General features: G+C 35.6%; 1 protein-coding gene across 1 annotated transcript in view; it reads right to left on the bottom strand.

Annotated features, from left to right (window-relative positions):
- Positions 1 to 19,163, bottom strand: part of HMCN1 (hemicentin 1) — a 521,707-nt gene that overhangs the window by 149,055 nt on the left and 353,489 nt on the right. The window contains exons 50-57 of the mRNA XM_032606174.1: positions 18,162 to 18,335; positions 16,769 to 16,882; positions 15,767 to 15,912; positions 11,041 to 11,191; positions 9,506 to 9,700; positions 7,902 to 8,015; positions 3,416 to 3,603; positions 1,758 to 1,854 (exon numbers count right to left, since the gene is read on the bottom strand). Coding sequence (XP_032462065.1) covers positions 1,758 to 1,854; positions 3,416 to 3,603; positions 7,902 to 8,015; positions 9,506 to 9,700; positions 11,041 to 11,191; positions 15,767 to 15,912; positions 16,769 to 16,882; positions 18,162 to 18,335 — 1,179 coding nt within the window. The remainder of the gene's footprint in view (positions 1 to 1,757; positions 1,855 to 3,415; positions 3,604 to 7,901; positions 8,016 to 9,505; positions 9,701 to 11,040; positions 11,192 to 15,766; positions 15,913 to 16,768; positions 16,883 to 18,161; positions 18,336 to 19,163) is intronic.

The raw sequence follows: 19,163 nt of genomic DNA, 5'->3' as shown, positions 1-19,163 counted from the left end.
CAACAGTGCTGAGAAGGCATGGGCTAAGAGAAGAGATTGATATGCTGGTCCATGAAAGTTAAACTGGATGTGAAGGAAAGTAAAGACACAGAGGGTCGAAAAAAACCTGGGAGGTCAACAGACTGAAGGTTAGAGTCCAAAAGAAGCAAGCGATATTGTACAGGGAGATAGCAAATGGTATGGTTTTAAGTGAAAACAATTTAAACTGTTTCTCTCCCACATGAAATTTCCAATTTTTAAGCATGGGTTCCTGACTGCAGGCAGGAGCTCAAGACACTGTTAACCGGTAAAAGAGGAAACCCCCCCTCCTGAACTCCAATTCTCAATAGTAAACACGAGTGGCTTCTGCCTCTCAAGTCAGGCAAGGCTCCTACTTCAGTTATTTTTCCTATGCATTACAAAGAAGAAACGGATATGAAGGAAATATAATAAAGGAACAACAAATATTTATTTAGCAACTACCATGACTTTAGACAAGGTTTAGGAAAACCAAGGTCCATAAGAGATGACCATTTGCCTACAGCATTTATAATAAAGTTATGGGATAGAGGTGAAGATACAGATGTATAAAGATAAAAAGGTAGAATATGTAACTGCTAAAACGGGGGTATTTACAAGAGGCTTTTGACCACATAAAGGAGGAAAAATTAATTCTGCCTTGGGGAATCAGGAAAAATGATCAACATTTTTATTTTTCAACATTTATCCTACTGTACTTTACAGATTAGAATACAAATTAGATTACAGATTACTTTAGATTACTTAGATTAGTACAGTATACTTTCACAATGATTATATTTGCTTAATTTATTCTTCCGGGGAATTCATAACACATTTCTTCTATTTTGGTCAGATTTACTCAAAAAAAAACTTGCTAAGCACTGGGAATAAAAAAAGGTAAGAGTGCTTCAAATATCTGTTACAGAAACACCAAACATTGCTAGACATCAATACTCCCTATGTATCGCACCAAAAAAAGTATATCCATTTATGCTAAATAAGTCTTTTGAAGGAAGAAATTTTTCAGTAATGTTAAATTTCAGCTATTTCCAAAATGAGCTAGAATTTTGCATATGAATCACATGTTTAAAGAAAATCTTTTATAATAATTGTTCAGCATTTCCAATTTAATATTCTGGAAGCAGCTGTGCATGATGAAAATAAAACTAATTATTTATGGCTGACACCCAACTGCTTTTTTAGCAAAAAGTTAGTATTTATGGAGTGTCTAGCATTTATTGAGAACTTAGAATCTAATAAATAAATTAGGTGTACTGATGGTTTTCAGGAATTATTTAACTCTATAAAGTTACTTTTTCTTCTTCAGGAAGTATATTACATACCAGAGGGTGTAACTCAACATGAATTCTACAATTGAGGACAGAAACTGGTTCCAACCAGGCCCAGTGGGTAAATTTTTATGGGTAGAAGAGCTATATTTGGTTCTAACTTCATATAAACTTGTAATCTTTGGGATTTCAAATTGTGATTTTTTTCTTTTTTTACTTTCAAATATGTAGGAGTAACTATGTTTTCTTAAGGGACTGAAATAATATAAAAACAGACTCCCTAAAAGATTTGTACTTTATAAATCGCACAAGCTGTGGTAGAAAGAAAGAAGGGGAAAGGTTGAATGAATGCAGGCTCCACACATTATTCAAGTTAAAAAATGCAAAATAAGCATACATAATCTAGAATACAGTTTTCCTGCTTTTTCAAGCATACTCTAACAGATGTTTTTGGAACTGAGCTCTTACCATGAACATTGAGGTTAAAATATTTTTTGGCACTTCCAGCTGTGTTCTCAGCAATACACACATACCTGCCGATATCTGTTATTTGAGTGTTTAGAATCTAAGGAAAAAAATGAACAAATTCCAACTGAAATTTTTTTATAAAGCAACTTGTCAATTTTTGAGAATAAACAATACATACTCTTTCTAGCTAATACCGGATAAGCATAGGAAAAAAATTTTGCACATAATAGTGCTGATGCTGGTTTTTATTAGTCAGGTCAATCAAATAAATATTTATAAAGATTCCTAATCAGAAAAGGCAAATTTATACATACTTGTATACTGGCTACGAAAAGTCCCAAATCATTCTCCCACTTTCCAATCTACATCCCTGGCGGTGTGACTGTGAAGCTTCTCCCATCAGGGAGTGGAGTAAAGATGGAGAATTTGTGTTGGCCTTGTGACCGGCTTTTATCAATAGAGTGTGATGGATGTGACAGTCTTCCATTTCAAACCTAGACCATGTGCACCCTGCCACCACTATGTGAGGAAACCAGGACTAACCTGCTGGAGGGCGAGAGATCATGTGGGAAGAGTCAGCCTCATTATTGCAGCTGAGGTCCCAGATATGTATAAGAGCCCAGCCAAGATCAGCAGAGCCACGGATTCAATCCACAGCATGCAGACACTCGAGTAAGCCTTGCCGAGACCAGAAGAATCACCCAGCCAACCAGAAAGCTTGTGAGCTAAATAAATGCTTATTGTTTTATGTTGTTTGGAATGGTTTGTTTTATGTAGCAAGAGTTAGTTAATATAGCAGTTATATTTTCTTTTTTTATTATACAGAAATTTCTGTCCATCTATATATCTTTTGGCTCTAGCCAACAGAAATATTTAAGTATTTAGCTAGAGGTTGTATGAGCATCAAAAAGAAATAGTCATGGTGTTCAGAAGATACTTTGAGAATTAAAGGTTATTTACAAGCAGTGAAACTCATACTTTTTTTTTTTTTTTTAAATAAAGAACTCCATGGGATAGGTCCTGTGTTGGATACACTGATGCTTAGATTCTTGGGCCTATACAACATCATTAATATGTTTGGGAAATAATTTCTTAAGTTGCATCCTAACAAAAGAGTTGGTGTTATTTTTACAAGTGCCTATCTTCCTTTTAAAACCCTTGAAAAGAAAAATATAGACATGCCCATTAGTGAACAACAACTCAGGATATTTATGTGGTTTCCATTATTCTTTATCATCAATTCTTTGCCAATAGAGGACAAATTTTAATCTATAGGGAATCTTAAACCATCTAGAATTTAATCGTCAGAAATCTGCAATGGAAAGAATTGTAATAATTCGGTTTTTATCACAGAGGCCATATTGTAGTAAATTTAGGGTGTGTGTGTGTGTGTGTGTGTGTGTGTGTGTGTGTGTGTGTGTGGTGTGCTGAACGTACAGATAACCTCTGGAAGAATTCACACAAAACTGTTAATGGTGGTTACCTCTGATAGTGAGAAAAGAATGAGTAAGAAGAATTTTATTTTATATATCCTTTTTATGATTAGTTATTTTTGCCAATATTTATAAACCAAGACAAATTATTTTTAAAAGCAAAAAGACAATTATTATAAAATACAAAGTCAAATAGCTATTTTTAATTAGATTTTTTACTTTTACCTGCAGAATTCTTCCATTAGATAGAAATTTATGATGCTCATCTTCTAGCAAGAACTGCCCATCTCTTTGCCAGGAATTTCTCGGTGTGGGGCTGCCACTGGATAAACACTCCACCAGCATGCTCTTGTTCACCAGCACGGTGACCTCTTCAGGCAGATCACTGTCTGCTCCCTGGATAACTGGCGGCACTAATAAGTGATTGTAACAGAGAGATAATGACAGGAAACAAGGTCTTTTCTAAATTATTCTAGCTTTCTGACAATTTTTAAAAGTTTGGGATAATAGAGGGACAAAAGTTGAAGAGGAATCCATGATTCTGAAGTAACACTTTACACTAATAAATTAGGGGGGGTGATAAATCTATGTGAATTTGGGTTTATTCTCTTCCCTTTCTTTACCTATCCTGGACTAACCCCTCCCATAGTTCCTTCGCATTTAGGTTAATCCCAATTCTTCCCCAATACAGCTTGTCTAGTTTCTCTCTCAGCCCCTTCCACGGGCCCTCTGGGTTTGCAAGCACACACGCAAGTGATCTGCACAAATTAACAGTTAAGTCTACTTGGTCATCTAGACAAGCCAGGTAAATCTTTAAAGTGTATTTGAAATGTACAGGTTTGGTCTCATTTGCAAGGGAATTGTCTGGGCTACTCAAACTGTGTTTCCCCAGCCTCGGTATCAGTGGTATCACGATAAGCATCACCTGGGAGCGTGGCTAGGAATGCAGATTTGGGGGTCTGACTGAGCCTTCTTTAGTTGGCATCCCTAGGAGAGCCAAAGAAGTTTGTGTTTTAACAAGCTCTCCACGTGATCCTTATGCATGCTAGAGTTTGGGAAGCCATGCTCTAGATCTTTCTACATATATTCATTCTCATTTAAAACAATAATATAGAATCAATCTAGGTTCATGCCCACCTGATGTTAGACTAGTCAGTTATGAAACACATACTATCTGTAGAATTTTTTAAAAAATGGAAATGTTAAACCAGGAATGCATGTGTTGGCTGCTCTTGTAAATGTAGAAATTCATTTTCAAAACGAATAATCACTTTGTTTTGTTTTGAAAGCTTAGGTATTTTGTTTTACTCTCTTAAAATGTGCCGTATCTTTATCAATCAGTAAAGAATATATGTTTAATGCAGATGTCTTCTTGTAGTATTTGGGTCTCTCCAAAACTAAATTGAAAGTCTGTAAGGCAAATAATCAAGGTTACAAGGCCCCATAATAAAATTTCAGTGTTATTTTGAATGCAAACTTTCACAGTCAGAATTATATGATTTTTTGCTGTACTTTAGATAACATAGAACATATAGGTTGAACTGCAGATTAGTAAATAATAAACTTGAATTTCAGATTAAATGAGGCTATCAGTACCTCCACACCATGAAAACTGATCAAATGAAATGTTGGTACATAAAGATTCAATGTTTTCTTGAAAGATTTCAATGTTTCTGGAGCTGAATCATTAGGAGCTACCAGGAGATACACTACAGGCCCAAGGTCTGACCTGTAGAGGCCTCCACCGAAGCTCTTTGCTCTGACCTGCCCTCCAGCTGGATTACACCTCTCAGAATTGTTCTTAGTGGCACTTAGGAGGTAAGCATCAAACACTGTGAAGTATTCCTAATTTAGACAGACTTTGTGGGCTCTTTTTTTTTGCTTTGTTCGTACTTCTCTAAACTCATCTCCAACATGCTTTCCAACTTCCTCCTAATTAAAAATAACAGACTGAAGACATGAACATCTCCCTTTGACAATCAATCCCTAAATTCCATTTCAATTTAACCACATTCCAGTTCTTCCCAGCCTATAATATCTTGCTACTTTATCAGATCCTTCCACTCAGTCCTAAACTAAATTCCTTCCAAACTTAGGTCAAATTAAGCCAGGTGGTCTAAGATATTCCTTCACTGCTCTTGATGATGTTAGCACTAATTTTAATTGTCTTCTTATCACTACCTTGTAGACTTTAAAATCTATGTTGATGACCCATCCCACCCTAGTTTCTCCTCTACCCCACTTCAGCCAGCCACAGACTGTCATACCTTGGACCATTCAACATAAACACTTCTGCCCTTTGCAAGTTCATAAGCTCCTTGAAGAAGGTCTGATGTCTACGGTATTCACTGCTGTATCCTCAGTGCCTGGCATAGTACCTGGCACACAGTAAGCGATCAATAGATATTTGTCAAATAAATGAATTTTGAATTCTTGGGTTTTCTCTATTTCACGTCTTTTCAGGCTTCCTTCATAAGCTGGCTTTTTGTTTGCGCTGAAAACTCTAGCCCTTCCACTCCTCCCCCTTCCAATCCATCTATCAGCCTTCCTGCAAGCTCATTTTTCTTCTTCTTCTGCCTAGGTCTCAGAGTGGGTCATTTCAGCGATGCTCTGTCTCACTGCACATGCTATGTCCCTTACCCTCCAGTGCTTCCACAAAGTGTACCTTTGTTACCTTGTGGCACTGCCTCCATGGCTCCCCTCTCCCCACCCTTAGGTCACATCATCTGTTTTTTCTACCTCTGATCCCGGGTTAATGAGGGTGGGTGCAGAAAGCTATGACTAAGCCAAATAGCTCCAACTTCAGTGTTTGACTATCACACCCCCCATAGTGGCAATCTCTAAGGTTCTCTGTTTTCCACAGGCCCAAATACCAGCCCTGCCACTGTCTTTCTTGTTCTCATACTTAAGGAAAGGATTCAATACATTTGATATACATTCCCACATATCCCTTCTTACCATTCCAAGGTATGGCAATTCACTACCATGAAAGGCTAGTTGACCCCTCTCGGTTTCTTGATTGCATTTTTCCCCTGTTCTAGAACTTGCTCCATCAATCCTTGCCCCCTCCTCCCATCAACACACATACTTGAAACTTTAACTGGTCTCTTTCTGTTGGATCATTTTCCCTGGTCTACAAGCAAGTTCAAATCTCTCTTAAATATGTTTTTTCAAAGAAGCTCTCTTCCTAAAACTCTATTTCACCTCTTCCTGCCTCTTCAAAATGTCTTAAGAGTACTCTACATTTGTTTCCTTTTCTTTCTGATTATTTGCTCGATATTTATCTTTTTGTTCTGTGGCTTTGTATCACACCATACTATACATAAATTGATCTTCGGAATTTCACTAATGATTTCTTAGTTTCAAATGGCCTTTCCCCCCCAGTTTTTATTTTCTTAAACTTACTTTAGCATTCCATACTAAACCCACTTCTTGATAACCTTTTCTATGCCTTGAATAGGTGATATGGTAGTTTACTACTTTTCATTAACTCCTCAGATTGTTTCTCCTCTATTTTCTTTTTCCTGTCTCCTACTTGTAAATGATCCCACAATGATCTTTTTTTTTTTTTTATCTTCTCCTAAGCTATCTATAACCCTTTCTGTTGGAAAGCTCACCTTTGAATATCACCTGTTTGTGGATAACTCTCAACTCTATATTCTTAGTTCAATTCTCTCTCCTGTAGTTGTAGTTCCATATTTCCAATGTCTCATTCAACATCTTCCTAAGTATATTGGTATCATTCCAAATTCAATACGTCCAAAACAAAATTGACTTCCTTCTTCCCAAGTTATGTTGTTTTCCCAAATCTTCTATTTTTATTGCCCTTGCTATAATTTTCTTAATCACCCAGGATAAAAATCTCAGTGTCATCTGATCCTCTCAGATAAGTGCCTAATGCTTCATATCACTTAATCACTTCCTCTGTAAAACCTTTCATACCAACTGCTTCCTATACATTCCTACTGCTACTTCTCTAGCTCAGCTCCTTCTCATGGAAGCATCTATTTGTTCCTGCTTCTAGTAGCATCACCTTTCTTTGCCCTTAAAGGTGCAATACTTCTACTCTCAGTCCCTGCATTCATAATATGACTTTGATCCAAGGGTGGACATATGTATTACACCTTAACAAATAGGCCTCTTGGCCTCTGTAATTGGTTCAGAAATGGATATGTGAGTCATGCTTGGCCAGTTAAAGCCACGGAAATCCAATTCTGGGACTTCAGTTGTAAATACTGGATAAGAAGAGCTTTCCCTTTGGATGTGAAATTAAGAAGATGTAAAATTATAGAGTTTCCGGGGGCCCACTTGCTATCCAAAGGGACTCCCCACCTGAGAGTGATGCTAACAGAGAAAAACAAAGCCAAGAGAAAGAGAAAGGTAAAGTTTGGTGGACCTCTTTTGAGCCAAAGAAGTCAGATATGACTTCAGTCCCAGCTCTACTCTGGGACTTTTCAGGCTCATGAATCAGATTCTCTCTCTCTCTCCCTTTTTTTTTTTTTTTTTTAAGCTAATTTGTTATTTGATACTTCAGGAGTCCTAACTAATGTACTTTCAATTTGTATAAGACAGCTCCCTGGGAATGCTATCAGTTTCTGATTAACTTTATGTCTCTAAAATGCTTAGCACAACATCATGCAAACATTAGTTCCTCAAAAAACTTTTGCATGGAAGAATGCATAATAAACAAAAAAACGAACGAAAAACTCACAGAGTACACGGACATCATACTGAAGGGAATCTTCTCCAGCCTCATTCACAGCCACACACATATATCTCCCAGCATCTTCCACTTTAGCCCGGGGAATCTGTAACACTCGCCCTCCTGAAAATATATCCCAATACATATTTTTACTTCTCTAAATCTTAGAGTGAAAGTGATCATAAACAGAGATATAATTTTTCAGGTCTAATGACTTCTTTACATTTCCTTTTAAGGCTCTTGCTTCATCCAGTGTTTCAGTGTTAATCCCACATACCACATTTAGGACAAACACTGCATTATTGAAAAGTGACCCAGCATATGAATGAGACCTCCTGAGAACTAAATAGCTTGTATAGAGCAAGGGAGGAATGTTGCTCCATGTCCCTCTCACATTCCATGTGGAATGTTGCTATGTGGTGACTTCTTGCTTTTACAGTTTTGAACAGATGTAAAAGAAGTTTACACTGTTGGAGGCAAGTACTGATTTGAGAAAATAATAGCCAAGGACATAAAAGGTATAAAGTATACCTTTATACATATGAATTCTTGAAAGAATAACTGTGTATTTTTAAACTTTTCATGTTGATGTAATATCAAATTTAGAGAAAAGTCGCAATAATTATATTAAAAATTTTACCTGTGTTTATCAGTAATTTGTATTTCAATCCAATTGTTTGATCTGTCATAAAAATGTACATATTAACTTTATTTATATATATAAATGAGTAATACTCTCAAATGATTCAGAAAAAGACTGAGAGTATATTGGAGACATGATGCCCCTTCACCCCTAAATATTCATAAATATGTATTTCATTAAAACAAGGTATAATGATCAAAATCAGAAAATGTAAAATCTGTGAAAAAAGTACTATTGAACCATAGTCCATATTCAAATTTCACTATTATTACAATACTGTCTTTAATAGCTATTTTTTCCTAAGCCCAGATCCAATTTAGGATCACATGTAGTTGTCATTTCTATCTAGTATCTTTTCTTTTTTTGCCAAGATATTTTTTTATTTAATTGAGATGAAATTTACATACATTGGAAGGCACTGGGCTTTAAGTGTACAATCTGATAAATTTTGACAAGTCTATTTGAATGTTTGCTAAAAGTAAATAGAAGCCTTGAAAATATTATTTTTCCACAATTTAAAGATCTCCTTTTCCATTGATAAACATGTAATAACTAAAATATTTGAAACTAAAATCTTTACTATTGATTTATGAGAACTGCATTTAATAAACTGAGTAATAACTATTTGCAAATATATTCTAGAATTTATCATTAATAATGTACAGAAACAAAACTGATTATTTCCTCACACTATTTAGAAAAATGGAGGCACAAGGGAGCCAAAGGACTTTCTTAAGTTGATAGAATGATCCCATAGTAGATATGAAAATTAACTAGGTATTCTAGCCTATGTCAAATTCTCAGCCTAGACTCTCCTAGCTTGAAGCTACATAGATACCAGTGGCATTCAGTATCCTGTGTCAGTTAAATCACAAGGCCAGAAAGTCAATCAATTTGACTGGTCTAATAAATGAGAAGAAACACATTTGACAGAGATTCAGATTTTCACCCTGTTCCTAGCAATCTTTACCTGGTAAAATCAATACTCTATCACTTGAGGTCAGAGGGTGACCATCTTTATACCATGTCAGTGTAGGAGGAGGAGCAGCATTTGTCTCACAGTAAAGAGAGATGGGATTGTTGATGATCACATCCTTGGCTTCACCACTCCTGCCAGTATCCAGCATGTTTCCTATTTCCCAGAGCTTGTGAAAACTTGGAGGAACTATGGAGAAAAGACATGAAATTTTGGACTCATGTAAATGACAGTGTCAATCCATTAAAGAAAGATCTTGGCTGTATTTTCACAAGAGTGATTTGTACATGTAATAAATTAGACAATGTGAAAATATTTTCAAGTACTTACACACCTACCAACTTAGCCCTTAGCTAAAAAAAGTAATAGACAGAAGTCAGAGCTGGTTCTCCAGTGGAAAAGCAAGAAGTATGGAGCTCAGAATGTTGTGCTCATGCTTTGCTCTCCATTTCTGTTCAAAGGCTCTAGCATTTAGAAGATAAAATGTCCTGCTCTCAGGAAGGACCTACTATGATAAACATGGCTAAAAAATATGATCATAGCAGGGAAAACTAATTTTGTGTTTTCACACAAAATTAAAAAATACTGGCTCAATAGAGCATTTCCCAAGGATTTGTCTTATTCAGAAAACTAAAGAAGTTATGCAGCCAAGATTAATAAGTCTATTAAAAAATATAATGGGACATTCTCAAAGTTTTCTGGGTGACAAGTATGAACTTTCTAGAAGGTAATTTGCCTGTACATCAAAAGCACTGCTAAAGTGTATAACACTTGACCTAAAATTTCCATCATTAACAACTTATGAAAAATAAAAAATGTGTAAGAGTTTTAGGTATAAAGATGTTCAATGAAGCATTATATATGAGTAGTAAAAGCTTGGACACACCCACACATTCAACAATAGGAGTCTGGTTAAATAAAGGTTTGGATACTCAACTGATAAAACAGGTATAGTTATTAAAAATCATGTTGAGAGTAATAATATCAACAAGAATAGCAAATATCAGTTCTTAAGCATTTTGCTAAGAGTTTTATATACTTTATCTTATTTAGTACTCACCACAATTCTACAAGGCATTAATTCTAAAAGTGAGAAAATGGGGTTTAAAATATTTAGGTAACTTGCCCAAGTCACAAAGCTTGAAGGAGCCTAAATCATCATTCAGTTCCAAGTGTGACTACTTTAAATTCTGATACAATGTTACATTAGGTTTCTGATAAACTTCATGATATAATGTTAGGGGAAAGCTAACGTAACAGAGAAGTACGTATTGTGTGATCCCAATTTATAAATGAAGTATACATTTACAAAAATATATCAGAAGGAAACACATAAAAATAACTGAGGTAATCCTGAATGATGGGATTATTTTCTTCTTTGTTAATTTCTTGAGTCCAAGTTTTCAATAATGAATTTATATTATTGTCAACAGAAAAAAAACACTATAATAAACCAAGCCAAATCTCTTTTTCATTGCTTTGCCGGATCATATAAATTAAATTACATACAATAAACATATTAGTATTACCTTGTATATTCACATCAAAATCCAGCTCATCTTCACCTGCGATATTAGACGCTATACACGTGTATCGTCCAGTGTCTGATATTTGAGCCTCCCTGATTTGAAGTGTGTGTCCACTGGCAGCAATAGTAACATGATCATCTGCTTTAAGGGGCTGTGATTCAATTATAATAATGTTATCATTAAGTACTCCAGTAATAAGCCTCTAAAGAGAGTGAGAAAAGAACTACATATGTATATAAGAAAAAAAAAACAAACAGCTTATGGTGTGGATTTTTAAATTTAAAAATTTTCAGTCTGATAGGAGATACAACGTTCATTCTGGAATACTCATTATTTTAAAAACTGGAACCAAAAGGGAAAGAGGAAGGAAGGATAAATTAGAAGGTTGGGATTAACATATACACACTACTATATAAAACAGATAACCAACAAGGACCTACTATATAGCACAGGGAACTATACTCAATATTTTGTAACAACCTATAAGGGAAAAGAATCTGAAAAAATTAGATATAGATAGATAGATAGATAGAGGATAGATAGATAGATGATGAACTGAATCACTGTGCTGTACACCTGAAATTAACATGATATTGTAAATCAACTATACTTCAATTTAAAAAAAAATCTGGATTCAAAGCTCATTTTGCAGCAGAATGAACTATCTAAATCAATTAGCTGCTATCTTTGCTTTCAATGGTAACAGATATTTGCCACATATATCATGTGGAGTATAATACCAAATAGGACCCCAATATTAGGAAGAATAAGCAGGTTGGGGGTCCTCTATATTATTTATACTTGATCTCCTGAGATTAAACCAGCTTTAAAAAAAAAAAGTATAATCCTCTAGGAGTTAAATGTATAACTGAGTCCTATAAACTTACCCTATTTCTGTAGTTTGTGATAGTGAAATTGAGCCAGAGAACAGTTTTCTTTATGTAAAGAAATAAATAATAATGTGCAAAAAAAAAAAAAAAAGTACTCCAGTAAATCCTCTAGGGCACCATGCAGTTGAGAGCTTTTATGATTCTTTAATAAGTAAAAATAAAAATTTAAGTGAAATACTCAAGACAATAACAATTTACTTTGAATAAGCTGTTTTTGAGTAATCACGTCTTTATTTATTGAAAATTGTAATTCCTATAGTTTACATCTGTGCCCAGTGTTTCTGAGTGGTGCATTTATAAATTATTTATGATTAAAAATGTTCTTAGGTGCCATATCCATTTATCCATGTTGGAGAAAAATAACTTCAGCTGATCCCACATTGTAGTAAAAAAGTGTATCTTTTCCTACTATTTTGTAGCAAATGCTAGAGTTTTACAATGAAAGATTGAAGGCATTAGCATAGTCTGATTTAAAAATCACTACTGCTCGTTCAGAAACATCATTACTTCATAAATGAGAAAATTTAACCTAGATATATTTATATTATGATGTTTTATTGAAAACATTACCAACATTTAATAGGACATTTCTCATCTTCTAAACATTTCCGAATATACTAAATTCCCTCTTATTCCTTGAAAATTTTAGTTCCTGGCTCACTGTTACTCCTTCCAATGACACTCTTCTCATAATTCTTGGTGATTTCAATACCCACATAGACAGTCACCAATGCTTTGTGCTCTCAGCTCCTTGACCTCCTTTCTATTTTTTTTGCCCCAACACTCTCTCAGCCACTCAATAGGAGAGTCATACCTAGAACTTATAATTACCAATAATCACATCTCTTCAGAATCTCAGTTTCAAGTTCTCACCTTCTGACCATCGCCTCTTAACTTACTCTTTTCCTCTAGAATCCCAACTCCCATTATTTTTTGATCCCATGGGAGGACCCAAAATTCACTGAACTTGCAATCTCTTCCCTATCACTCACTCTCCTCCTGACCCAGAGAAGGTCTATTATGGCAATCACTCCTTGTATAAACTTCTATAAAAAAAACAACTCTTTTGCCCCCTCTCCCTTTATTTTATTCCCCTGGAAAAACTGGTTAATACCAGTTTCTGTCCATTCTGAACATCCCCTGATCTACTCAAGAACATTCCTCCAGCAACTGTGTCCTCTCTCATGTGAGTCATCATCAATTGCTCTCTTTCCACTGGATGATTTCAGTGTGTATACAACAGTATAATTTCCGCATTAAAAAAAAATCTCATTACACTGCAGCCTAACTCCACATTCTTCTATTCTGCTTTATAGACAATGACTTTAAAAAGTTTTCTACCTTTGCTGTCTCCATTTCCTTCCATCTTTTCTTGAATCCTCCAATAAGGCTTTCACCATCTCTACTTGACCAAAATGATGTTGTCAAGGTCACACGACAAGTGACATCCATGTTGCTAAATTTACTGATCAACTCTCAGTCTTTAGTTTACCTGATCAGTGGGATTTAACACGGCTTAACTGGTCTTTATTTTGAAAACTCTTTTTTCCTTCTTTTAGGACACATCACTCTCTGCCCCACAACCTCTAAATGTAGGAGAACCCCAGGGCTTGATCCTTGGAGCTCTTCTCTTTCTACCTAAACTCACTCTTCTAGTGAAAACCTTGGACTCATCTTTGACTCATCTCTTTCCCTCACATCCTGCTACCACCTTCATCCAAGCAATCACCATCTATCTCCTGGACCACGGCAATAAATTCATTTCTTCTTCAACTAGTAAAGAAGCCAATATAATCTTTTTAAAGCCTTAAGTCAGATCACATCACTCCTGTGTTCAAAATTTTCCAGAAGCTTTCCATCAGAATAAGGCCAACTGATCTACAAGCAGTATGATTTAACCCTAGCTCTCACCTTTCTCTGTGTTCCCACTGATCACTACACTCCAGCCAAATGCCTCAGGGCCTTTGCCCCTTGCTAGTCTCTCTAGAATATTTTCCTCTCAGATATCTTATGTCTGCTTCCTTCAGTTTCTGTGAGTTTCTGCTCAAATATCACCTTATCAGTGAGGCCCTCCCTATTGTAAGAGATCACACCCTTCACACTCTCTATTCTTCCTGACTGAATTTTCTTCATAACATTTACCTTATCTGGCACACTGTACGCTTTACTTGTTTGTTTAGTTTTCCCCTCCCCCCAAAACTCCGTATGAGCAGAGATTTTTGTCTGTTTCCTTCATAGCTGTATCACCTGCACCTAAAATAGTGTTTGGCAAACATTATGTGCTCAATAAATAATTTGGGATGCAATGTATCATTATTAACATTATATCACATATAAAAAATAGTATAATTTAAACTTTCCATGTCAAAGAAAAACTTCAGAGCATGAATAAGCAAAACACATAGATTCTATCAAAACTTATTGTGGTTAATGCTGCCAATATTTTTGGTGGCTTTTCTCAAAAACACTGTTTCACTCAAGTAGTGTTGCTTATCTGAGAAATGAGCTAGCAGAAGAAAGGATATGGAAAATAAACAAAACCCAGTATTTTTTGTACACATTTTAGGGGACCAATCCCAAATCTTGAAAAATTCAGCAGTTTAACTAAAGCCTCATAATTGGATCAATTTCAGTCTGGATGTGAAACTAATTTAACTATTCATTATGAAATTTTAAAAAGAACAGCCCTAATTCCTAGTACAAATCTAGACTTTACCCAACTTTTATGTGCGTATGTGCTTGTGTATATGTGTGCATGGGTATAAAATGCAAGGAATGAAAAGGTTTTAGGTAAAATTAAAAATAAAATATTAAAATTTGAAAGGTGAAAGGAATTGTTTCCATGCAAACTCACATAGAGTTGATATTGTACCATGAAGTGTGCTTGTAGTCAGAAAAGAAACTGTAAACAGAACATGGTGGGAGTTCCATATTTTTCCTTTTGCAATGGCTTCCAGATGAAATTTGCTTATTTTATGAGATATATTTTTCCTGGCTGCCAGGATTGCAAAATCCACCTATGATCTGAAATAATAAAGTTATATCTTTCTGCATCTTAAATCATGACTCTGACCTGAACGTCTACAACTGGAATTTGACTGACCATTTTGTTGATTATGTGTAAAACAGGATAAACATCAGCTTAGCTATGTCACATCTGTATTAAGCAGAGTGTTAACAGCAGCTAAAAAAAATCTATTTTGGTCTTAAAACACCAGCACATATGTTTTTAAAACATGCATGTTAGAAAATAAGTTGAATGAGAAATAAGGGCGTGTGGTCTGAAAGCCAGATTATGTAACTGAAGGATGTGTCTTTTATTGAAAGTTCTTCATTGCCCCCAATTAATTGTATTGAGCACTTAATCATCACATTTAGCTTATTTTTTTCATCTTGGAACATTAAAAATGTTACCCTTTGTAAAAGAGTTAAAGGTGTTTAGAGAAAGTTCTGAATAAACTTAGCACCTGTGTTATACCTATCATTCTAATCTGGCTCAGCACTGTCTTTGCATTTCTTCTCCACAAAGTTTACTTACTCTGAAAAACCACAGAGCACAAAAACCATTCCCCAGTGGGAAGGTGGCTGGATTTTCCAAGACAATTGCTAACGTGTATTAAAACAGTCCTTCAAACTTTAGAGTGATGAAATAATACTAAAATTGTTGAACACGGTTCAATTTTTTTGCAGTTTTATACTCTAGGAGCATGGGATTGTGCTAATTTTAAGGTCACATTGATTCTCTGAGTTATCTGTGTCTGGGTGTTTTGTTTTTTAATTTAACTGGCCATTTTAGTCTATAAAAAAACATCAGCAAATGAAAAAACTTGACTGGCCTGTCCATCCTTGTACCAGCTGAGAGAGGCAGAAGGAATTGCATAGGCTTCACATTCCAAGGTCAGGGTGTTGTTTACTTTGATCTTCACTTCTTTGGGGGAAACACCTGGCCCCAGGAGGTCTCTTTTACTGATTATGGGTGGAACTGCATAAACACGAATATTAAAGTATTAAACATTAGTTCTTTTAAATGGAATGACATGGAACACAGTAAGGATCACTTAATAAGAAAACAAGGAAATAACGTAGGCATCTTCTATGCTCTCCTTTCATCAAGGACCCAAGTTAGCATCTTATGAAATGGCAGTGTTCATATACAGAATGTGAAGAAAACTACCTTTCCCTCCTCGTCATTATAATACTGCCAATGAGGTTAATGTCCTTCACAGAACAGTTAGTTTAGGTTGTTCCGGGTCCCCAGACACAGTCTGAGTATGACCCATAGAATGCATTTTATTAGTCACTAAGGGGAATGATTCAAAGAACAAAAGACAATAAAAAAGATACTCTTCCTTTTTAAAAACAAAATTCTGAAATTTATTGCCTATCAGTGGTAGCATAATTTTTTTTGAATAGGTCAATGTACAGTGGATTAGCCCAAAGTCAATGACAAACTCATCGTAGGCTGCTGAATAGAGCATATATATTTAAGGAAGAGTTTCGTGCATGCAAGTACTTATATGCAGCAGAATTCAGAAGAGGGTAATTCACGAGAAAAAAATAGAGAAACTTAAGGAAGTGCCACTGACAAGTTCTCCAAAAAGTTGAAGAGAGCAGATTCAGTGGCCTTTCACGTATTTAAGCAACTGAAGTCATGGGCACATTGCTTAATTCAACTTCCATCTTAATGAAGCGAGCTGGATAAACGATAAACTTTAATTATGAATATAAATAATTATGAACCCATAATGAAAAATTAAATTAGTTAGAAATTAGATTAGAATTAAAAAAGTTAGAAAACCTGGGGAAAACTAGGAACACAGTGTTCTTTCGGGACTTACTGTAGACCTTCACTTCATAGTACTTTATCATCTCTCCAGCCTCATTAGTGGCTACACAAGAGTATCTCCCAGCACTGTCCTCCTGTGCATTTAGGATCTGCAGAGTCCTACCTCCTGAAAAGCAATGGAACACCAAAGAATCTCTGAAGTCACAGTGGCAGCAGGGTTTGCACAAACCATCAGGTTTTAGTTCTTACTATTAACACATTTCTTCTTCTCTATGACAATTCTGTAAGAGACATCTGACATAGGCAAACTACAATACAGATGGGCATTACTTGCCGGATGGAGACATTCACTAAGTCCACGATGGTCCTCCGTGGTAATGACTCTCGTGCTCACTCTGACCCTCCCCTACCTCTCTGCACACACTGTAATTAAGGTTCTTATTTTACTCTCTTCACAAATAGGTCTTCTGCCTTTGTCATCTTCTTCCTCTCATCTACCTGGCCTATCAGTAGAGACTGATCTTGCTAAAACACCATTTTTATTATGGTATCTTTCTTCCTAAACCTCTTCAGTGGTTCTCAATTGACTAAAGTATAAAGTCAAACCTCTGAAATCCAGGTATTTAAAACATGACTCCAATATTCCTTCCTGATCTTATCTCCTACCTGCCCCCTTCCCTGCCATACCCACCTGTACACACAATGTCTCCACTCAAGAAGGAGGTGAGGAGTCTGTTTATTATTACTTGCACATAGATATGCCATTCTCCTTTGTACTTTCCCACACTAGACATCCTGAAGGATCTGAAATCTCTCCTTTCCAACTAACAAAATTCTATAACTTTCTTTAAGGTTTGGTTCAAGTTCTGTCTATGACAAAGCATTTCCTGACTGCTTCAGCCCACAGTGGCCATTCCTTCTTTTGAATTCTTATAAAACTTGTCACTATCCCATTTGTCATAACCTATGACTATTAGGAACCCATGATTATTCATGGATTCCTGTTGTTAATTAACTTTCACATGTATTATCTCTATACATTTCTTACAGCCAGTGGTCATATTTTTAAATTCTTTCTGTTTTCATACATATTGTCAGGAATTAAAGAGGAATAAATAAACTCTGTCAATCTAAATACTAACCTTCAAGGGTCAATTCAACAAAAAGTGAATTTCTACTCTTTTTGGCATTCTACATTATATTTGAGCAATTAATTACACTGTAGTATTTATTTACTTGCCTTTTATTTACTTTATTGGTCTTTCAAAAAGTAATTTTAGATAACTTAGATTACAACATACATACAAAATACTAAAAAATAAGACAGCAATAGTACAATACCAGCAACAACATTAAGTATTTTTATAAAAATAGTCAATGATTCTGTTCTTCTGAAAAAGTAAATGGCACAAATGCAACTTGGGCATCTGAAGTGAGCTAATTACCTGGAAGAATACGGATATTTCGGTTGGATTCTAAAGGAGTTCCATTCTTAAACCAGGTGATGGTGGCTGGGGGATATGAATAAGCTTCACAGACCAAAGATGTGGGGCTGTTAAGGATAACAGTGACATCTTCAGGGATGCCATCACTATCAACACCAGCAATTGTAGGAGATACTGAAAAAGATTTAAAACTTGATCAAAGAAATATATTCAGAAATTTCTTTATTTGTACATTTCTAAGTTTCCATAGTACTTATTTGTGTAATTCCATTCCCTAACAATTACAGAAACAATTCATTAGTGTCCTCATTCTACACAAAAGCAGTGAGAACCTCACAGAGTAATGGAGGAGATGACACATAAAAAGGAATCATAACACAATGTAGTATGGGCAATACTGGGAATTTTGGTGCAGGATATATGGGGGCATGGCATCCAATCCAATCTCAGGTGTGGGGTGGTGTGTGGACTCTCATCAGGGAAGATCTCCTAATGGAGATTTCAAACTGAGCCTCAAAGGACTGGTGGTGGTCAGAAGGTGAAAGAAGGGAGACTACTAGGAGGAGGAAACATATTGGGAGCAGAGTAGTGTAAACAATGAGGGGCAAGCAGGAAATATATAGAGGATGGATTCAAGGGGGTCAATGCTGGAAGCAGGGGAAAGACAGACAAGTACATTTGTTCCATAAAAGATAGTGAGGGCCTGAACTAGAGCAGTGAATAAAGGCATAAAGAGGCGGGAGCAACTAAAGAAAAATTTAGGAAATCAACTGGCAGGATTTGATGATAGAATTTAAGGGGTAAAGAAACCAGCGTCAAATATAACTTCCAATTTTATTGCTTGGGAACGAACCTAGGTAAACTTCAACAAAGCAAAATAAATAGAAAATATGGAAAGATTTGCTCACTTAGGAGGGGAAGATGATTTGTTCAGTCTGAATATCTTGAATTTTAAGTGCTTGTGAGAAGTCCAGGTAGAAATGTCCAACAAGCAACTGTATA

The sequence above is a fragment of the Phocoena sinus genome, chromosome 1 (genome assembly GCF_008692025.1).
Source record: "Phocoena sinus isolate mPhoSin1 chromosome 1, mPhoSin1.pri, whole genome shotgun sequence".
NCBI lineage: Eukaryota > Metazoa > Chordata > Mammalia > Artiodactyla > Phocoenidae > Phocoena > Phocoena sinus.
This window is presented reverse-complemented; position numbering and strand designations above follow the sequence as displayed.